The following is a 24,536-nucleotide window of genomic DNA, read 5'->3' on the forward strand; positions in this document are numbered from 1 at the left end:
CTTAGTGGATAACATCAAGTAATTCCATGATTCCCATTCACCCCACTTCTGATTGTGAAAATTCTTGAAGACAAGTATTTATGGCTATGAGCATCTTTCTTGTACAGAATGCTCTATGCTTTGTTGAACGTTTTTTCACTTGGTTAGACTATAAATTAAAGATGTCAAGGAATTATATTTGTGGTGTCACCTTAGGATTACACAAAGGATTACACTAAGAATATAATTTCTTTGCATCTTTAATTTATGCTCTATGCTTTGCTAGATGCTATCACTTTCCCCCATACAGAGACACGTATATGTATACACGCGCGCGCGCGTGTGTGTGTGTGTGTGTGTGTGTGTGTTTAGTGTGTGTACACAGACAATACCTGTATGTACACACACACACAGATTGTATATAGAGAAATTTTCTGATTTGCAGATGAATAATAATAATAATAATAATTATTACTGAAGATGTCATTCAAGATGTCTATTGTATGTGTAAATATTTTAGCAATCAATAAACTCATTTCGAACATGCGGAAACACTAATTTTGGAAATCACAAATAGCCACAATAGTATCAAATACACAATAAACACAATATACAGATCCCCAGATAATAATCCACTCAGCTTTCTTCACGAGTTAGAAACATGCCTAAGCGGTATCGAACCCCCGTACAACACATGGGCTCATCCTAATAGGAGACATTAACATAAATACTCTTGACCACGCTTCTTCAACCACTAGCACATATCTTGATATACTAAGTCAGTACAACATAAACCATACCATTAACTCCCTAACAAGAGAAGAAATACTCAATAACTCACTAACACAATCATGCATTGATCATATCAACATACGGGCTCCCATCCATACATATACATCAACGTCAAAATTGCCGATCACTACTTTGTCTCAACTTCGTTTTATTACGTTACCTAACCCCCCCCCCAACCCCACCACCACAAAAGTTGACATAACTCGATCATACTAAAGAGCATTGTCGATAACCAAGTAAAAAATACAGACTGGAATTCCCTACTTAAAATAAACGACCCTGTAACATTATACGAGAATTTTCAACTAAAGTTCACAGAAATATACAAAAAAGCAACAAAAACTACACAAAGGAGGCGACAACCAGACAACAATCCATGGATAAATGACGACATACTAAATACTATTACTGAAAAAGAAAATCTATGGAAAAAACTTAAAAAGTCACCCAGTAACACACATTTACAAACCTTATACAAAAACACAAGAAATCAACTAACAACAAAAATTCGTAGAGCAAAATGACGCTACTGCTTCCAAAAATTCATGGAATATAACGACAACATGAAGCAAACATGGGCTATACTCAACGAATTAGTAACTCGAAAAAAGAAAACTTCAGCACAAGATTTTATTGCAAAAAGCTTCGGTCAGGACACAAACCAAGAGGAACTAGCAGACTCATTCAACCATGCTTTCACAAACAATATTACACAACTCAAAAAAGACAAACTACCAACGATCAACAAAAAACTACCGCCACAAAGTCAACAACAAACGATGTATTTTCCACCCATAGCAAAACAGGAACTGAAAGAAGCACCCTACAACTAAAACCAAAGACACTCCAGGAATAGACAAAATAAGACTCACAGACCTTATAACACACTTTGAACAAATAAATCCAATACTTTTGAAACTCGTGAACATAATATTCGACACAGGCATTATACCACAACCTAAAAACTGTAGTAATTACGCCAATATACAAACACGGCAAAAGAAATGATACTCAGAACTACAGACCAATAGCTACCTTACCAGTCATCTCAAAAATTCTAGAAAAAATAACATACACCAGACTACAGAACTATCTACAGAAGTACAATATCATCTCACAAAACCAATACGGCTTTCAGAAAACAAAAAGCACCATCACTCTACTACTCACCAAACTATACTCAATAAGTATAAGAGGAACAGTGCATACATGGTTCAAGAAGTACCTCTCAAACAAACACAAGTAACAAAAATAGGTACATGTCACAGTCGGAGTATACAAATAAAACACGGTGTACCTCAAGGTGCCATATTATCACCCACTCTATTCAGCATATACATTAATGATGTTCATAACATATCCATAAGAAGTCAAATATTTCAGTACGCAGATGACACTGCACTTCTAGCAATCCACACAACATCAACACGGCTCTCTGCAAAGCACAACAAGACCTAAATGAAATCGCAACATACTTCCACCAAAACGCAATTCTAATCAACGGCACCAAAACACAGATGTTGATAATACACAACCCAAGAATCATACGCTATCGATACACTGTCACACAGACCGCTGCATTAATAACAAAAATACCTGCCAATGTTCCGAAAGCAAACCTGTAACACATGCAAAATACCGCGGTCTCTATATAAATTCCCACCTTAAATGGACAAAACATATAGAATACCTACACACCAAACTCTGGATCATCGCAGCAAAAATCTTCCAAGATAAAGCCATTATTCCATCCAACATAAAAAAAACTCCTATATCACGGTTTCTGGAATCCCTATTCAGATATGGAATAACACTCTATTCAAACACATCAAACAACCACTTAACAAAATTAGAAACATTACACATGAAAATCGTGTCAACAGTGGTCTGGGCACCTTACACGCAACAACCAATATCCGACAAGCACATGGCGATACACAGAATTCTGAGCATTAAAAACCTGAAACACTACATGACATTAACAAGGAGGAATTACTTCAACATCACCTATCGAAACAAGACACATATCATATAACACGACCTACAACAACTCTCTCCCTACACCCTTCAACAATTCATACGGTTCTTTTGTGAGATCACATCAGATACCCACGCAACTCAACAACCTACCAAGAAATTTAAAACACAAAGATAACTACAGAACATTAAAACACGAACTCTGGAAAATATACCAACAAAGTTAATACATCATTAACACTAATATACACATCACAAATCACCAGCATCCAATGCCTACACTCCACGCATTAACAGTAACAACAACATAAATAGTGAAGGCTAAATCCCACTCTCTTCACAAAAACTAACCCAAGCTTCGAAGTAGGTGGGATTAACTCGTCTCACTCAACCACACGTAATCCTTATAACCAAAGAAGCAAATTATGAAATAAAACAGTTGATAAAGTACACAACAACAAAGAAGATACTGATTATTATGTGATAATATCATTAATATAATACTCTTATGTAATATGAAAAAATAATGTAATAAATTATTCTTATAATCAAAAAATTATATAAACAAAAAAATTATTATATAAAAAATTCTGAATAATCTTCATTGTTAACATTAGAAGAACATGTGTTGTAGATACATAATATAGAGGCAAAAAATACTATTAAAAATGTTAGTTGAAATCTTAGAAAATGCTGCACTTAGAGCTGAATTCTGTAAAATCATAAGTTGCAATGTCACTCAAGATGACTGTTGTATGTGTAAATATTTTAGCAATCAATAAATTACTATTACTATTAAAAAATATATTATTATTATTATTTTACCACATTTCCATGGAGTCTGAAGATTCCTCGCTGGAGATCCAGATCAACCATTATACACTCAAATCCTATCATACCTCTCCTTCAATCCATTCACCATCAGGGAACTCGCAACCAATTCTAGAAATCCATTCCACTCACTCACTCACCACTCTCCACGCAAAAACTCTGGTCCACACACACACACACACACACACACCTACTAATCGCACTCCTACACAACGTCCAGGGATAGCCCTTAGTTCTCTGACTATTTGTCATATGTTGAAAATTTTCACTTGCATCAATTTTATAAAACCCCTTTAATATCTTAAAAGTTTCTATTATGTTCCCTCTTCCCCGCCTATCAACCAAACTTTGTAATTCACAAGGTTTAGTTGATACTCATATCCCACACTTATCCCAATTCTCTCGACCACCTCCTGGTCACAAGAAACCCAGGTCACCAAATATGTGTGCGATGTGGCCGAATCATAGCCTTATAAAGAGGGATAATAACTTCCTTATCTTTACTTATTAGTGTTTTTCAGCATTAAAGTAATTCGTTGAGCTTTTTTTTAATCAACTTTTGCAATATGCTCTCTGAACTTTGACTCTTTGTCCATCATTATCCCCAAGTCCCTGGCCTCATCAGAGTCCTGTAATCCAATACCTAATCCTGTGGCTTCCTCTCTTTGAGAGGGTTGCAACTGCTTACTAGGGAGATAATGACGCAAGGTGGTTTCCCGTTGCCTTCCTTGCCGTAAGTATTTATGACTATAGCCGTGTGTGTGTGTGTTCACGGGACAGGTTTGCCTGTTTGGAGGAATGAAAAACTCGAGTTATCAGAAGAAAAAACTTCACTTTCCACCTACGTATGAGACCGGTTAACTACGGAGGCTTCAATCCAATACCATCAATATGATACACTATATGCAACCTCTTTAACTCGGAGTACATAACCTTACATTTTGCAACATTAAATTGACAATCAATATCCTTTGTCCACAATGCCAATTTATTCAAATCATTCTGCAAGGTACCTACGTCACCTTTATCAACTATTGCTCTCCCCAGTTTTTCGTCATCAGCAAACAACTGAATATTCCCTCTTAAATCTTTCCCTATGTCATTGATATACAAATTAAAGAGTAGTGGCTCTAGTATACCGAACCCTGAGGTATTCCACTAGTCGCCATTATTCTCCTAGATTCCACTTCACCATATACTACTCTCTGGTGTCTGTCTGTCTGCCAGCAACCCTTATCCATGCTACTAGCCTCATATCCATTCCGTTTTCGGTTTTTGTAATAGTTTTCTGTGTGGTATTCTGTCAAATGCCTTGGCAAAGTCGAGCAGCATTATGGTGTAGTCATTACCTTTATCCAATTCTGCTGTCACTTTATTATGAAATGTGAATAAGTTACTAAGACAGGACCTATTCTTTACGAAGCCATGCTACTCACTATAGAATATCGCATCCCTATCCACCTACTGTTGTATTTTACCTTTCATCAACTTTTCCAATCTTAACAACCACTCCCGATATATAAATAGATCTGTAGTTTGATAGCTCTGTCTTGGAGCCACCTTTATGCGATGGTACTATCTTGCCCTCTTTCCACTCCCTTGGAACCCTTCTAGAGCTGAAACATTCATGTCTCAGCTCTAGAAAGGTTTCTAGAGAGTGGAACTGAGTTTCTAGCTGAGACAATCACTGTCAGGGGTAATGTCAATTATCTTGCACATTTACATAGTGCACGGGCTGATATGTCATCCAGTCCCACTGCTGTATTCACATTCATATTTTTTAATATGCTGACCCCCCCGTTCATTTACCTCAGTGTAGATATGCATCTTTGTAACATTAGCAATTGTAAAATCACTACCTGGATGATACACTTATATGATTTAGAAACATTGGATACAGAATGAATTAATTACCTATTTATGTTTTAATCCTGCACCGAATATCATACCTAATATCATTTAGTATGTTATCATATATATCATACCTATAATAGTTGAGTCCAGAATGAGAATATGTTGTTATGAAGAACAAGGTAATGAAGGTTATGATGAAAATAACTCTTTAACAAATACTAAACAGAAATATATTTTAAAAAAGTTATGTTGTGGTTTTATTATAAATGGCTGTTTCTACTGAACATGAGTAGAAGATTGTCTTTATATTTATGTGTATTTAGTACTGCTTTGCATTTTTTTTATTTACAGTGACACGCACATATTATACCTCGATTAATATCTAATCAGAACTTATTTCTTTCATTTAGGTGTTCATCCCGGAAAAGACAATGCATGTATCAACTTAGTGGGCCTCATCATTGCTTCCTCGCTTTTTCTGCTTGCTCAGCTGGTTTTGATTCTTGCATGGACGCTTCTATGGCAAAAACGAAGGAGAGACAAATTACAAGGGATGTCCGACAGAAACTTCGATATGCTTTATTCTGCCAGAAACCACTGAAATTGATGTTAATAAACGAAATAATAAATGTGTCAGTAATAAATTATTCTTCGAAAGATATTACTTGCTCTTCTAATTCTATATAGCGATATAAATATTCCTTGAAGTAGCGAAAATCGGCAACATCAAAGTTCATGTAACTAGTCAAAATACACGTTCTGTTCCTCGTTTTTATTTTATTTTATTTATTTATTAGTAAAATAACCTATTCTAGTTTGGATGAGTTGGTATTAGCCACTTTCGAATACTGAAAAGACTTAAAAACTATTATAATACAGCTATATTGCCTGCTTCAGTTTAGGAGTGCCCCTGTTTAAATGTCATTGGCTATTTACTCATGGGTTCTTAGGGCATTATGAGTGTAGATGTACTAAAAAGTATATGTAGCTTAAGGAATAGAAATTGCACATACCTACCAGAAATAAATTTTCCCAGAAATAATATACACTTAAAAACTATTTTCCTTAGTAATTATGCACTTTCTCCCCTGAAATAATACACTGCATAAAATTGTATTGAAATATTTCATATTCTCGTAGTTGGTATACTACATAAAACTACAGGTAATGGACAAAAAAATGGAAACACTGAGCTATCGGGTCGCGTTATCGGTAGTTGCAATGCGGCTCTACGATGCACCAAACACAGATACAGTTTCCATTTTTGTGAAAAATTTATCACCAGTTGTGAGGAACCCATTTCAACAAAAACTCTGCGCCAGGAACTACACAGATTTGGATATCACAGTCGGATTGCCTTACATAAGCCTTTGATCATCCCCTTCAAGGCATGTCGTCGTGTCCAATGGTGCAAAGATAACAGGCAATGGATTACACACAGTATAGGGATGTGATATGGTCCGATGAATCCACGTTCACACTTTTTGGGCAAACGGACGAATACATGTGACGTCACCGAAGGAAACTTACTAGCCAGAGTGCTTGTTTCCAACTGGGAAAGGTTTTGGTGGTTCAGTAATGGTCTGGGGTCCATCCTCATGGCATGGTTTGGGTCTATATTAGAAGGTAGAGCGGATGCTGCCCGTTGTCTTTCAATCATAAGTCATCATCTTCATCCCATGTTGACACACTTTTCTCTTACGCAGCCAGCCACGTTTCAATAAAATAATGCTCCCATTCATCTATCAAATATGGTCACATAGTGGCTTGCGGAACATGACGGTGAGGCGTCCTGTGTACCATGGCCATCTCAATCGCTAGACTTATAGAACAGGGGTGGCCAACTACACGTCCTTTTGGAGCCAAGATAAATCTGGTAAGACTTAGAAGAGCTGCAACCTTTGACCGATGCGATGGTGCAGGAGTAAGTGAGTGTGCGCATGACGAGGATGTAACGAGCTTGTAAGAACTGCTTTTGATTAATTATACGCCTAATTTTAAGGAGCTTATTAAGAAAATGGATATAAGGATGGTCTCTACTGGTACACTAAAATTGTAAACAATAAGTAAACTAAAATTGTTGTGTTTCGACTTTAAAATTGTTCAAAGTAGACTTCATTTAATGTGTTTCGAATTAAACTTTTTTATTGCAGTAATTTTTATTGACCCTGTTTTTCTCTCTCTTTTCTTTTTATTTTGTTCCTCTTTTTGTTGTCTCCTCTTCTCTTTTTGTTTATTTTTTCCTGGTAGATCGTGAATAGCCGCGAGCCGCATGCAAATCGAGAGCTACGCTGTGGGCCCCCTGCTATAGAACATTTATGGGACATTTTTGAGCGAGCTCTCAGGCAACGTTTCCTAATTCCAAAGAACAAAGGCGAATTGATACAGCTTCTGTCTGACGAATGGTGTAAAATTCCTCTTGTTGAGTTCCAAGCACTGACAGAATCTCTCTCTACAGAAGAATACTGGCTGTACTAGACGCCCAGGGCGGACCAACGCCATATTAATCGAAACGTATCATTATTTCCATTTTTTTTTGCCCATCATCTGTATATTTTGCAGTAATAATAATAATTCGTGGTAATTACAGGTCTTTAGAGCCAACAACTTTGACTTATGTAAGCATAAGCCAATAATTTTGGGATATGGCTGATAGTCATATACCTAAATAAATATTATTGTGTATTCTTCTGACCGGTTCAAATGGTTGTGAGATGAAAAAAACAGGGTTCTGGGGAAGAAAACCCGTCCATTTCTGTAACCGAATAGTTAACTCACCTTCAGTTTAAAAAAAAAAAAAAAAGCCCCGATAATGATTCTTCGCTTCCTAGATGATAACCTATGAAACGAAAAATTTTTCTCTAGGAATCTCTGGCTTTCTACCTCACAAAACAGGCAAACCAGCTGGAACTCTCTCTCTCTCTCTCTCTCACACACACACACAATAATTAACGAACATAATATATCTGCATCATGAGTTGTAATGGATCGTAGTTCCGTTTAGAAAGTTTAATAATTAAGAAAACATCATTAAAAGTTTACAGAACTAGTTGAAAAGCTGTCGAAGAATTCCTGTTCAAATACTCTGCTTAAGTTTGTTTATTTTCATCAATTGGCATTTTCATATGCTCCATAGCCGTCAAATTCTCCTGATTTGAATTTCATCGAACATATCCGGGACCATGTGGAACGCAATATCCGCTGGTCGATAACTTGGAAAGTATTCTACATTCTAGAAATCAATTGGATATATTTTTAATTCCGCACGGTTAGCCTAGTGGCTGTGCGCTTCGCAACCGGAGTGTCCGAGGTTCGATTCCCGTCGGTGACGTGAAGAGCTGAAGGATCTTCCTCAGCCATTGCCTGCTTTGCTGGTTTTTCATCCAGCAAAGCAGGCAAACCGGCCTTGAGTAGTCAACACCACTGCGGACATAGGATACACCGGGGCGCAGGGCTGACCACCTTATCCTGTGAACTGTTTGATGAGATATTTTTAATTTTTTCCCCCTTCTTTTAAACAAAAGCAAATGGGCGTCAGTATATCGCAAAGATATGGTGTTTGTTTCCATTTTCCTCAAAGAAAGTCTGTTATAGGGTCGATTCAGTCGCTGACTAGAGATACTTTTTTCCTAGTCCTTTCTTCAGCTATTTCCTGTCTTAATCTATCTCTTTGGCATGGGAAATTAGGGTTTTGTCCCTCTCAAAAAATCTGGTTTTTACCCCACAGTTCAAAAATTGACCATATACTGTCCACCACTCATGCGAGAACCCTGACTGGCACAGTTCCAAGAAGAGTCAATTCGTGTTGAAGGGGAGAAAGGAATAAAGCGATATACGAATTCGTCACCAACATGCGAATTCACATATTTTATGCGTAAACTTTTCCAACTGTCGTACAGTGAAAATAGTTACCACTTTAAAAACTAGAATTTATTTTCATAAAAGAAAAGCTAATTTTCCGACGTATAATATTAAAAACTCATCATTAATTAACCAATTATCGGAATGGATTTGCCTCCTCCTTCCATGCGCAGAAGTTTCGGGGGATCTCAGATCTGCGGTGACAGTAAGTCACACTATTCTTTACATCAAATATATCTTTTGAATTTAAAGCCATGAGATGGAGCAGTTGTCTACTGTATTCTCCACCCCCCCTCCCCGAAAGGTTTGGATTATTGATAACCCTCAATTCAACCATCACTGAAGGCTGAAGGGTGGAGTCTGGCTTCCCCCGACTTTCTTCAAACAGTTAGGGCTAAAAGTATCCCACTTACTTCCTTGGACAATTAAAATGTATTCATTTTTTTGCAACATTTGGCTTATTCAAGATTAATTAATGGCAATCCATTACATACAATGATGAGATGTAATTGATTGATTGATTGTCGTTGAATGATCGTTTGTTTGTGCGCATTATAAAAGATGATGCAAATACATATCGTAAATCGTCTATTTCAGGTTCTGGATTGAAGATCAATTAATACATATTTTAAGATATTTTCATAATTTTGTCTCATGTAGTGATAATAGATGTCATCATGTTACCACCAATTGAGGAGGGTGGTCATGCATATGGTTTTGACGTACTGAATAGCTAGGCATGTACAAGCTTCACAGAACAAGACAGATGTGTGAAATTATAGTCATATTTAAAATTCAAATTTTAAATATGACTATAATAACGCCTTACAAAAAGTAGATTAATTTGGAAATAATTTATTAATAGAAAGCTAGTAATAATTCAAGCTTAATCATTTTGTGCTACCACAGTGTTCCTTACTATGGTGGTACATATAAAAGTTTGCATGTGGTTATGATGATAAACTCTACACTTTCCCGATATTCGATATCAATGTGTTTGCTATTTTCCACTTTTCGTCATTTGAGTTTTGCTTATGGTTTTATTCAACTCATTTGGGCCCATTTACATTCCAATTAATTAATTTTTTTGTGTTCATAAACTTCTGTAAAGATGCCGAAATCATTTGGAAATCGCCGGTTGATTAGAATATTTAATTATGTGATAGCTGAGATATTTGCTGTTGGTAATAACCAAATAGATCCATCTACCTCTAGAATACCAGCTGCTCCCAACCACGCGCCTCCGTAGCGCAATTGGAAGAACGACGGTACATTGCGCACTTCGATTGAAACAGGCCTAAGTTCGATTCGGGAGGAATCTTTATCTGGACGATATCAATCGAAGGTGAGTTAGCCGATCTCATACAGAGGTAGCAGGGTTTCCCTCCGGAAACTCGGGTTTTTCATCCCGCATACAGACAAATCGGCCCTTCAGAACACACGCAATTTACAGACAAAAAAAAATACTAGGTGTGGTGGTAGTGTAGATGGCGTTGATGGAGATGATTCGTAGTAGAGGTTCGGTGTAGTGGTTGAGACAGTTGTAGGTGTCCTCCCGCGATGAGTCTTCGGACTCCTTGGAGGTATCAGGAATAATAATAATAATAATAATAATAATAATAATCTCGACAATGCGACAAGTAGTTAAGATAGGTAGTTAAGTTTTACTTAACTACCTGTCTCTCCATGCAATACACAAAGCAGTTGTTAGGCATCCTCTTGGTTTCTAAGGCAAGGTAAGAGAAGGGAATAGAGAAATGAGACCTTTCTTTCATTTCAATTCCCTTAACTTTGCCAACCATATGTCAGACATGATCACATTTCTTGTCTTTTGGTTCCTTACAGCTCTAATCGTTCCTCTCTCAAACACAATATCTATATGTTCTTCATTTTCCAAACACTAGGAGTCCTTTCCAAAATCCAATTAATGTGAATGCTGCTCACATATTGAAGTTGGACATCACAGATCTCCCTAAAACTGGCTTCAATTATTCAGAAGAGTAAAGTCTGGCTAATAGACAACACCCTCTCTCTCCTAATGGGTCTCTCCAATCACTTTTCTATAGAAGTACTGTTTCTACTGTATACTTCTTTAGTAGGTTTTATAATTGGCAGTGTTCAATGTTCATTTCCTCACTGTCTTCTAACACTGTAAAAATAACACAAGGAACTACTTTTTAAAATCCTTTATTGTCCAGCTTCAGGATCAATCAAGTCGACTCCACTTTTCTCCTCTTTCATTACATTTTGGTACTTTGCACCAACTTTTCTCATCATTTTTCCGAAGGAGTGCAGTTGTTCTAGAAAAGCATCAACATATTTCTTTTTCCATATACTGTGCTTCGGTCGTTAAACGTATTAAACAAAACAAATTTAGTAGTGTTCATTATAATATCATTCTCTCCTCTCACTATTTCCTACGATAGCTTTCCATTGCAACACAACCGAAATACAATACTTTGGGTAAGTCCCTCGTTTCTGTCAACAAATCACTGTTATTGATGTTTTTAATATACTGGATCACTTCAGCAGAAAACTATATTTATGGTAGTGAAACATTTCCTACAGAGTCACTCTTTCAACTAAACAAGAAGAGATCGAAATTCGGACGGATCATATCAGTAGTACGAAAAAACATTCGCCATGCGTACTTTTTCAAAACGTGAGGTACTTCTTGTGAGACATATGGCCTCTTATTGTCACTCAGAATCCGCAATATCTGACCTGACTGATATTCTTCTCCATTCTGAAGTTTTGTTTCGCGGAAAGTAGACCATCAGAAACACTGGCCTCTCATTTTTTATCCCACAGCTTGTTAAATTGACAGCGAATATAATATCGTACAAGATTCATGTCAAAGTCGACAATGCAATCGCCATTTTCGTATGCCAGCCTGGTTGGCAGAGTGGTTAGTGTATCCGCTCTCCAATCAAAAGGCTGCGGGTTCGAATTCTGCCGTGAGCATGGATGTTTGTTTGTAAAAATACTAGTGGTGGTGGTGGTCGGCGGTAGATGGCGTTGGTGTAGATGATGAAGGTAGTTGCGGCTGGTGGAGTGGTGGAGACGAAGAGCTGTAGAGTAGGTGCCCTCCTTTGATGGGTCTTTGTACTCCTTGGAGGTGTTATGTAATAATAATATAATAATACGAGTAACGAGCCTGTGTAGCTCAGTAGAAGTGGCGTTTGCACTCTACAACGCTTGACCGCACGATGAAAGGCGTGCGAATCTAGTCGCCGACTAGAGGAACTTTTTCTAAGCCTTTTCTAAACCTTTTCGGCCGGTTCAAGAGTTAGTCAATCTCTGGCACGGACTAGCGGGTTTTTCCTCCCGGAAACTCAGGTTTTTCGTCCCGTAAACTCAAGAAAATCGGCCGTCGAACCCACACTATTTTCAGACATTAAATATATTGTTAGGGTTAGAGACCACTGGATGGCGGAACTTACTAGCCGCCTTCTTCAGTGCGTGAGGATTATTTAGTGATAGCCTTGGGCCAGCTATCTCTGATTGACTATCAGTGAAGATTGAACTGCCCACTCAGTCTCCAAAAGTTGGATAGGGCTTAAAAACGGCCTCGCATACTCCCTATACGGAAACAAAAAGGCGTTACCAGATTTTTTTTATTATTAATACGAGTAAACACTAACTATTATTATCATTATCATTATTATTACCAATGAGTAATGTTTTTTTATTGTTTCTCATTGGTTTTGATTATTTCCATATACATACTGCTATTGGATAGAACGTTATATAACTCTAGTTCTGGTTGCTAAGAGGAGAAAGAAGAAAAAGCAAAGTTTTTCTAAACTTTTTTAGCAAGTTCAGAATTAGTGGACTACTGTTGTAAAGAAATAACCTTTTTTCACCCTCATCTCCATGAGGGTGAAAAATAAAATATGGTACAGAAAAAAAAAAACTAGTTAAGCTTTAAGAACTCGAATTGGGAGACATTTTTTGCTGTCCTCTCATTCCGAACACTTTGAAATGATCGATAGCCATGAACTCTACTATCCGGCGACTAAGGGTGGATATTCACTTCCGGGTGAGTTCCAAAAATGTTAGTATAAAATTGTTTTGATTATTCTCTCTGTGCATAAAACGCATTAGAGGATTATTTATTTTATAGTTATGTCCGCTATATAATATGATGCAAGATCAGTGAAAGGAAGACTTTAACTTATTATTATTAGTATTCAGGCCTCCATTGAGTCGAAGGACTCATTGCAGAAGGTCCTTCCTAAGAAACACAAAGTCTATCAAGACTCAACCAGGGAGGTCTCTCCTAGGAAACGCAGCGTCTCTCATACAACTCCTTAAACTCACTGACCGTTCTCGCTCTCACCACTCTATCAGGCAATCCAACCACCCTCCAAGAAACCACTCCTCACCCTCTTGCTCAGAGTTTCCGTTCACAACATCCAGGGGTGGCCTCTTGTCATCGCTCCTTCCAACTGTTCAACCAAGCAAAAGAACTCCATAAACCTGGACCAAACTCTGCAATCCATATTCCCTCAGCCGATCCTCATAACTAATATTGTACAGTCCTAAAACCATCTTTGTTACCCACCTTTGTACCTTTTCCACAGTTAATTTATCCCCTTAAAATCCTAGCGACCAAATCTGAGAATAATAGTCTAAGTGTGGTCTGATCAGGGACTTATACAACGGAATGATAACTCTTTTATCTCTGAAGGTCAGCGTCCTTATCATAATTGCAGCAATCCTCTTTGTTACCTTCACCACCTTTGCAATATGTCCCCTAAATTTCATAGTTCCTATAATAGAGTATACAGCATCCCACCGATGTGTCCTATACCTCAAGACCTTATATTTTGCTGCATTAAACCGATACCCCCAATTCATTTGCCCATCTGTCTAGCTTATTCAAATCCTCTTGCAGGGCTACCACATCTGCACTATTACTAATAACCCTTCCCAGCTTTATATCATTAGCAAACAACTGAATATCCCCCTACAATCCACTGACAAGTTCATTGATATAAAGGTTAACCACGCTGCCGGCCAAGACATCTACAGACGTTGAGGTTATCATGGATGCGAAGTGCATATTAAAATTGTAATACCATTGATATTACATTGAAATATATGATAGATACGAAGCATATGAGGATCCTTATTTGATCCATAATGGCCGGTAAGATGATTGCACAATATAGGGCACACTACTGAGCCCTGTGTGACCCCACTGGCAACCTTCTGCCTCCTTGAAACTGCTGCACCATACACAACCCTCTGATACCAATCGGACAGCCAATCCTGAATCCAGTCGACCAACCTGATATCCAAAACATGTGCTACAACTTAAATATCAGCTTATCATATGGCACTCTGTTAAATGCCTTTGATAAATCCGAGAAAATGGCAGTATATGGCTTTCACTCATTTACTGCTCTTCTAACTTTATTATAAAAGGCTAGCATATTACTAAAACAAGAGGGTCTCTTCACAAAACCATGCTGACTCTCACAGATAACATTACCCTCATATGTCCAATGCTGTCCCTCACTAATTTCTCCAAACAACTACCGATGACACACAAACTGCCCTATAATTAGACACTTCCAATCTGCTACCACCCATATGCAAAGGCACTATCTTACCTTCCTTCCATTCCATGGATACATTTCCCATAGCCAGACTTTCATTGAAAAGCCAGGTCAAAGGAGCTGTCAGTTCTTTAGCACATTCTCTCAAAACTCTTGTTGAAATACCATCCAGTCCCACAGTTTTACTGACATCCAGAGTACTCAGTATTTGGAACACGCTCTCCTCCTGAACCTCTAAAGCTCAAACCTGCCCTATCCTTCTAGTATTAAAATTTACTTCTCCAGGATGAAATACTCCAATAAAGTGTTCATTGAACAATTTCACTATGTCCTCTGCATCAATCACTCTATTCCCATTTTTATCAGACAATGTCATCCTTTCACAATCATTTCTCCTCCTACAGGCCACATAGCTAAAAAAATTATATAGGCTGTTCTTTGGATCTTAGGGTCAATCTCTTCTGATATTCCAGTTTCACCTTCTTTTCCATACTACTCACTCTCCTGGCCTGTGTCTTATATTCTTCATGCATCTGCTCTTCACCTGTCTCCTTATATTTCTTCCATAGCCTCTTTTTCGCATGGAGTTCCTATTTAATATTGTTTGTCATCTACTTTACTCCAAGTTGTGTCCTCTTCTTCACTTGTGGAATAGAGCTTACTATTGCTCCTAACAAATATTCCTTCACAATTTCCCAAGCATTAATGATATCCCAGCCTTCCAATTCCTCCCTCCATGAAACTTCCTCAAGTTGATGTCTAAGACTATTATAATCACCTGCCTTATAATTCCACATACGTTCCCATCTCTTTGATACTCCTGCATGTCTATTCATCTTCCAAGTCAAAACCACATGGTCTCTCTCTCCAACTTGTGGGAGAGATGTCATCTCAGTTATTAGCAATTCTTCTGAAGCTATGATCAAATCCAAAACTGTTGAACCTCTTGTTCCCTATATTACATATTGCCTTAGACATTATTATTATTATTATTATTATTATTATTATTATTATTATTATTCCGGGCAACTCCAAGGAGTCGACAGACTCATCGAGGGAGGCCCTAACATCATGTCAAGAACAACTATTTGACATTCACACAGTTTCTGTCATACCTTGCCTTGAACTCATTCATGGTCGTAGCACCCAGAACAGACTCTGGAAGCTTATTCCACTCATTCACTACTCTCCAAGTAAAAAACCTAGCTCTAACACCCTTGTCAACCACGCTCTTGCCCAGCTTCCATTCATGGCGCCAAGTCCTCCCACCAGCAGTCATATTTTCAAAAATATCTTCTGGATCAATCTTATAGAAACCCTTCAGTAATTTGAATGTCTCAATCATATCACCCCTCCTTCACCTATCGACCAATTTCTGCAACTCACAAATCTTCAACCTATTCTCATAAGGTTAATTCCACAGACCTGCTATCATCTTGGTCACTCGTCTCTGGATCCTCTCCACTTCCTCCCCATCACGAAGAAACCCTGGTGCCCATAACTGGGCACAGTAGTCCAGATGGGGTCTTATCAAGGCTCGATACAGAGGAACAACAACGTGTTTGTCTCTGCATGTTAAAGTGTTTTTCAGAAGCCAAGTGATTTGGTGAGCTGTTTTAGTCACTTTTGCAATGTGCCCCCTAAACTTCGATTCCCTATCCACCAACACTCCCAATTCCCTGGCCTCATCAATCTCCTGGAGTACGGTTCCACCAATGTGATATACTGCTGCTATTCTTTTCACCCCAAAGTGCATAACCTTACATTTTGCCACATTAAACTGACATCCATTTTTCCTAGCCCAGTCCTCCAAACTATCCAAATCATCCTGTAAAATTTTGACACCTTGTGCACTCATAATTGCTCTACCCAACTTTGCATCATCAGCAAACAAGTGAACACTTCCTCTCAAATCCTTTCCTATATCATTGATGAACAAATTGAAAAGCAGTGGTCCAAGAACAGAGCCTTGTGGCACTCCACTAGTCACAAGCCATCTTTTAGACTCCACTCCTGAATAAACCACTCTCTGGTATCTCTCCTTCAACCAGCCTCCTATCCATCTCACCAACCCTATATCTATCTCCATCTGCTCCAGTTTACTGATTATGGTTCTATGTGGTATCCTATCAAAAGCCTTGGCAAGGTCCAGTAGTATTACTGTAAACCCATTACCCCTATCCAGTTCAGCCGTCACTATGTTATAAAACGTGAGCAAGTTACTGAGGCATGATCTACCCTTCACAAAACCATGTTGTCCCCCATACAATATCCCATTTTCATCTATCCAATCCTGTATTCTTTTCTTGACTAATATCTCTAAGACCTTGACAATGATTCCTGATATGCTAATCGGTCGGTAATTTACAACAGCAGTCTTGGAACCACCTTTATGCAGTGGAATTATTTTTCCCTCTTTCCACCCCTCGGGACTAACCCAAACCCGAGTCTCATATTAAACAAAATGGTCAAGGGTACTGACAATTCTTTAGCTGCTTCTCGTACAACACGAGCTGGTATACCATCCAATTTCACAGATGTATTGACATTGAGGTTATGCAATAGACTACTCACCTCCACTTCATTCATCACAATTCCCGTATAATCTACTGGTACATACGTTTTTGCAATGTCACCACCTGGATGATATATTCTAGCAAAGTGCTCACTCAGTAATTCAACTATATCAACTGATTCAGTTATCTCCCTACCATCGGCATTCTTTAAAATCATTCTGCCATGTACATTTTTTCCTTTTGCTTGCTACATATCTAAAAAAAACTGTTTAGGATTTTCTTTAGCCTGCACATGGCCAATGTTCTTTCGTAATCCTTTTTTGCTTTTCTTACCACACTCGTTACCCTTCTAGCCTGAGCTTTATACCATTCATGTGCCTGCCGGTCACCTTTCTCCTTAAATTCCCTCCATAGTTGTTTCTTTTTTTGCAGCTCAAGCTTAATGGTGTTATTCATCCATTTAACCCCTACTTGATTTATTATTTGAACTCTAGGTATACAGTCAGCCATTGCTTCATGCAAACACTTCTTAAGTACCTCCCATGCACTATGGACTTCTAGTCCTTGCAGTTGTACATGCCATGGCACTGAACCAATCAAACTCCTAAGCTTGTCATACTTTCAAGCCCGATAATTCCACATGTACCCTGTCTTAATTGAAAATTCTACACCTTTAGCCACCTTCCAAGTCAAGACCCAATAATCATTCTCACCGATAGGTGGCAATGTGGTCATATTTGTTACAGCCAAATCCTCAGATGTAATTACTAGGTCAAGCACTCTCTGACCCCTAGTATTTTCCATTACATGCTGTCGCAGATAGTTATCCTTTAATAACCGCATAAATTCCAATTTCTTCCTCCTGTTTGTCCTCTCCTCACTCCAATCAATGCGACCGTAGTTGAAATCTCCCATAATAATCACCCTCCTTCCACTCATTTCTTCTATTTGCTTGTACATATTGACCACCATCTTTTCCATCATCTGGTCGATAGCAGCACCCAATTGTATATTTAGTTCTGCTAGCCACAATCTCACACCAAATGGCCTCAAATGCGCTCTTTTCTTTATCCTGCAATTCAACTTCTATTCTCCTTGGCTGCAGCTCATCAGCTATCATCAACAATACTCCTCCCCCCATTTTATTCTCCTTGTCATTCCTGAACACACTGTACCCATCACATTCAATCCCACTAGCTATATCATCTACAGTCAGCCATGTTTCACTAATACCTATAACCTGTGGTCTGGAAGTGCCAACCATGGCCAAAAACTCTTCCTTCTTGTTCCTAATACTCCTAGCATTAGTGTACATGAATTTAAGACCCCCATTAGCTCCAACCCCACCTTGATGCCTTATATAAACTATCCCACTCTGATTTGTTGTCCTTATTTGCTAGGGCATATTATATTCATTCTTTCATTCAACTGCCTCCCTAAGGACTGTATATCTACTGCCCCCCCTTAATAAATGTAGTTTCCCTGAATTTGCACATCCACCACATTCAGCAACACTTTCTCAAGTCTTCTTGCACCGTAACCATTCAAATGCAAGCCATCCATCTTATATAGATCCTTTCGCCCATCGAACTCGCTCCACACGTCCACAAATTCCACACCACTCGTCATACATAACCCACGCACAAAGTCATTCGCAATTATGGCCCTCCTTTTAAACATTTCACTGTCATACCGTGGCAAAAGACTAATCGTTCTAACTCTCTCACTCTTTTATTTTGCTACCTCAAACAATTCATTCAGGTCTTCTATCATTTACATTTTGTCTCCTTTCATTTCCTTTCAAATCATTCGTACCTGCCACAACAATCATTTCTTTCACCCTTTCCTTTTGCTCTCTAATAGAATCAGTTACATTCTTTATGGTCGCACCAGGTTGGTACGATTTTGTGAAATCCTCTACTATCACACCTCGTACTAACGAGTCTCCATACAGCACTCTATCCTTCATTTTGTTCATGGTCACACTCATACGTCTATTTTTCCTGTCATACTTTTTACTATTGGCTGGTTCATTCAGTCGACTTTTGCTGATACGCTCTAGCTGCTGTTTTGCCCTTTGTATCGCACCATTCAACAACGCGATCTCACTCATTGCGTCTATCTCATCTTTTTTATTCTCAGTAAAACCATTAATACTATCATTCACACTCTCACAATTCTATGGTACAACCTCGCCGTTTCTTGTCACATTCCTATTTTCTTCATTCTGAAGTTTGACAAAAATATCACACTCACGATCCGAAATACTCTTCGATTTCTCATTCTCCCTACATTTTCTACACATATTCAACCCTAACCACACTCTGACCGCACTCCGCAAAGCGTACATTTCGCAGCTAGTACACTGAATCATGTTTTTTATACTACCATTCTTTGATAAAGATGGCGAACCATCATTACTGTCCGCCATTTTCCTTCGTACTGGAGCCATACTTACTTGCAACGTGTTTTATCAAATTATAACACACGAAAAACATACAAAAAGATGCACTAAGGGACGCAAGGCAAACAAAACTACGCAATATTAAATAAATTTATCAACGATAACTGAAAATAATACTTATCTTATCTGGAGCTTTTACGAACACTAGACACTACGAATCCCTCTAACTGCGACAGCCACAATAAAAAAATATCAATAAAAAATTATCAAAATATCATTAGTCCCTCAGGAATTCTAGAAATTCCATTTCTTTATTACTATAGTTCGCCCACCGATTAGAGATCCTTCAACACTTCTGCTCATCTCAGAAAAAGGAAAATCCATTCCGATAATAGGGTAATCAGTCCGTATGTGGGATGAGTTGTTTATTATTACCGGTCGGAAAATTAACTTCTCTTTTATGATTATTGTAGTTAACTATGTTGCTTGTATAACAGTTGGAAAAGTTTACCTATAAAGCACGTGATTTCGCGTGTTGGCGACCAATTCGTACGTCCTTCATTTCTTTCTCCCCTTCAGCATGAATCGACTATTCTTGGAAAGACGCGAAGCAGGGAACTACAAACGGTGGGCGAACTATACATGCATCTTCCTCTCCCCAATTTAAAATGCTGTAGTTAAAATCTCCCATAACAATCATTCTTCTTGCACTTGCCAACCTCAACTGCCTACACTTCTCCTGGTCCCCACCCTCTGTGCTCCTTGGTTTGTAGCAATACAACGCTAAGTATCCAGTCTTGCCTATTATTAGGCAAGATTGGATATTTAGTGGGGTATTGCTATCTCTACCTAACTCTATCGTACACCATATGCTTTCAAAATCATTAGTGAAACTGCCTTCCAATGCCTCTTACGTCACTTATATCCTCTAAGAGGACATAAGTGACGACTTATGTCCTCTTAGAGGAGATGTGTTATTTATCATCAGCAGTACTCCACCACCACGCTTTCCCTTCCTATCCTGCCGAAAATTCTACCCTGCTACTTCTATTCCTGTTATTATATGTTCTTCTGTCAACCACGTCTCAGTGATCCCAGTAATCTTTGGCCAGGCTGATGCTATCAGCGCCACCAATTCCTCTTCTTTATTCCGCATACTCCTGGCATTAGTATAAAGCATAAAAATGCCACTGTTTCTATACCCAGCATTATCTCCTCTAGAATCCACTGGGTTCAATGTTACCTGATGTTGCTCCGGTTCCAACAAGAGACCACCCATGCTACCATCCACCCTGGGCATTCTAGTTTCCCTGCATTGACACATCGATTCGTTCAGAACAGCAATCTCTCAGATGTCTACATCCTTCCTCATTCAAATGCCAGCGTTTTCTCGTATGCAATTCCTTTCTGTCCTCAAATGCTCTCTAAGCATCCACACATTCCAATCCTCTCTTCTGACACATTCTAGCTATTGCTATTCAATATCACTGCTCTTCTGCTCAGCTCGTCACTATTATACCTAGGCAACACAGACACTATCTTTCTTCTCTGTATCTTCTTTCGTACAACCTCAAGCAAGAATCTCATATCTCTCATTGTCCAATTTACATTACCTCGCAAATCAATTGTTCTCACCATCAATAATCTCATTTACCCTTTTGCCTCTCTTAATTGCCATAGCCACACTTTCTATCATTCCTCCAGGCAAACACTCCTCATGCATCCTATCTTGAACACTATGGATCATTGAGTCCCCATACATTACACCTCTTTCCACCCTGTTTCTCGATTGCTCACATGTATCCTCACTCTCTCTGCTATAACGCTTTCTCTCTGTGTTCCCCTAATTACCTGCTTTCCTGACATCCCGCTATCCCTGGTTCCAGTGCTCCATCGCATTCATCTCATTCCCTCTCTCCTACTGTTTCCATTCTCTCCTCTTCTGTCATTCCCATAACTCTCTCTCTCATTCCCTCTCTTCCACTTATCCTATTCTCTCCTCTTCTATCATTCCCATAACTCTCTCATTCCCTCTCTCTTCTACTGTTTTATTCTCTCCTCTTTTATCATTCCCACAACTCTCTTCATTCCTCTCTTTTATTGTTCCTATTCTCTTCCCTTCTACCATCCCCTTAACTCTCTCTCATTCTCTCTCTTCTACTGTTCCCATTCTCTCATCTTCTATCATTCCCATAACTCTCTCTCACTCCTACTCTGATTCACCTTGGATTCGTCTCTCTCCAATTCGCCTAATCTCATCTTTCACACTTCGCATCTCATTCCCTAGACATTCCACTTGCTCTTTTAGCTCATCTATCACTCTCTGCAAGTCAGCCACTCATATTTGCCATTCATTCTCCCAACTGAGACCATCCGAAAACTTCACAATCCTTCAATCGCCATTCTCGCCTTCTATCACACCACTCATCTCTCTACGTGGAGAATCTTCCATCTCTGACTCAACGAGGTCAGTTATATTTATCTCTAACTCACCAAGTTCCTCCCATTGCCTGCATTTTGCTCATCTACATATTCCCCCTTCTCTCACCTGCCACATATACGACAGGTGGGACGCATACATTCCACAAGTCCCGCATGCTACAAAATCCTGTATATCACGCAAAATGGAGTCCTTAATTGGGAGGACTTGGCGATATGTCATTTGCAATTTTAACTGCCGCTGCCGCCATTATTCAAAATAGTGTCGAAAAACTATTATAACTAAACGCTAAATAAGTATAAGAGAGTATAAGTAAAAGTACAAGCAAATACAAACCAAACATTTACGTATACTAAATATAAATAAAATAAAACGAAATTATGAAAACTTATGTTATCTTTGTTTTCTCTTCCACTGTTATGCATCCGATTCCGATCCCGTCTCGGTAACCAAAATACACAATATAGCGTCAGCAGCTAACTTCAAAAACAACCACTGAAGGACATTCGTATTCCAGGAAAACAATGTAGCACAAATCTCGACAAAAGTCAAACTATTCACAGATTAAAAAAGCATTTTTTTTTAGCACAGCTCAAATTCCTCACCACGTTCTCTGGCGACCGGAGTTATACTTGCCAAGAAATTATATTCTTGTTTAATCCTTTAGCCAAGCGTATGAAAAGAAAGTTTTTCCGTGAAAAATCTTCACGAGAAAAAGACTACAGGTTCTTTTTCTATGCCTTTTTTATGGTTATCTGAGTTAGTCTATCTGACTAGAGAATAACTGGACGTTATCCTCCGGTTTTAATTCTAGTCACTACATATTGCAAAAATATTTTTAAAAAAATCAGTTTTTTGATCCCGTATAGAGAGCAGGCGAGGCCGTTTTGACTCTATTTTTAAAAGATAATAGTAATAAATATTAATTTGCAGTTAGCACTAAATGAGATATTGGTGTTATTTCTAAGTGGCCATCTCTCCACAGATAAACATATTCAAAAAAAGATAATAATAATAATAATATGAACATGTTTAGCTGTGAAGAGATGGCCACTTAGAGATAACAGTAATATCTCATTTAGCGGTACCCTCAAATTAATATTTGAGTCACGTGTCTCACCATATGTTTCAAAATGGAGTCTACGAAAATGCCACAAAAGCGGTATTACAGGCAGCGTGCACATTCAAATCCGATTGCTGATCATTGTTTTAAATAGTAAGTTTATGCAATTTAATTATTTACTTTAAAGTTATGATTTTAGCAATATTATTCAAGAAAAAATATACACAGCATTTCCAAATATTAAATTGCAGCGTGCACATTCAAATCCGATTGCTGATCATTGTTTTAAATAGTAAGTTTATGCAATTTAATTATTTACTTTAAAGTTATGATTTTAGCAATATTATTCAAGAAATAATATACACAGCAATTCCAGATATTAAATTACTATATATATGCTATTATTTGGCAGAGTATTTATTGGCTAACACCAAAATTTCGGGAAGGTTGGAGGCTACAATTTTTTTTTTTTTTAAATGAATTATAAACATTTTTTATTTATAGTTATGTAATCCAGAAATCGTGTTCTAGAGACCAAACAGAATTTTTTTTAAGCCTCTCCCGCGCATGAAAACGGTATGCAATGAAATTCACCCAAAGACAATCGCAAACATCCATAGCAAAATTCAGCTGCAGCATGTTGGTTGAAGAATCGATATGCCAACCAGAAGGTCAGCTGAATGGCCAGGTGCCTGTTCTGTTGATAACACTGCTCAGTTTTGTGTAGTTAAAAAGTACATATTACATTGGTTTTATTATGAAAACTGTGCAGTAAAGAATCGCGATATGGGGTTTTCAGTTGAAGGAGAGATGTAGAGTAGGTGTCCTCTCTCTATGAGTCTTTGGACTCCTTGGAGGTGTTGTGTCATGTAATAATAATAATTAAATTATTGGTTTAATCCTTTATCCAAATACATCCCAGTTGTGAAGATACATCCAAAATGATGTATCTTCACAACTGGGCTACTTGTATATATAGAGGCTAATGAGCACATCAGTTCCCTTAGTATCCCATAATGCAAAGCACACATCATTTTGGGTAGTAGCCCCAGATATTTATCAAGGAAGGCTTTAAACGCGGCATCAAACACTAATCATCATTTGTACAACACTTATCATACTTCTCTTTTAACTCATTTGTCAACGAAACCCATTCCACTCACATAGCCTTTCCCATCATGCTTAGCATGATGGGAATGGCTACTACCCAGACTGGTTTCAACCTTTATTGAGGTCAAATCAGTGGGAGCCA

At 38.2% G+C, this 24,536-nt stretch overlaps 2 protein-coding genes across 2 annotated transcripts in view; both read left to right on the top strand.

Moving 5' to 3' along the window:
* Positions 1–6,034, top strand: part of LOC150108750 (uncharacterized) — a 48,289-nt gene extending 42,255 nt beyond the window's left edge. The window contains exon 11 of the mRNA XM_090390516.1: positions 5,844–6,034. Coding sequence (XP_090246642.1) covers positions 5,844–6,034 — 191 coding nt within the window. The remainder of the gene's footprint in view (positions 1–5,843) is intronic.
* Positions 6,035–23,354: 17,320 nt separating this feature from the next.
* Positions 23,355–24,536, top strand: part of LOC150108751 (tRNA (guanine-N(7)-)-methyltransferase) — a 93,753-nt gene continuing 92,571 nt past the window's right edge. The window contains exon 1 of the mRNA XM_090416210.1: positions 23,355–23,437. Coding sequence (XP_090272336.1) covers positions 23,355–23,437 — 83 coding nt within the window. The remainder of the gene's footprint in view (positions 23,438–24,536) is intronic.

This window comes from Typopeltis vanoorti, chromosome 3, assembly GCF_054136105.1.
Source record: "Typopeltis vanoorti isolate ZY-2024b chromosome 3, IOZ_Tvanoo_1.0, whole genome shotgun sequence".
Taxonomy (NCBI): domain Eukaryota; kingdom Metazoa; phylum Arthropoda; class Arachnida; order Uropygi; family Thelyphonidae; genus Typopeltis; species Typopeltis vanoorti.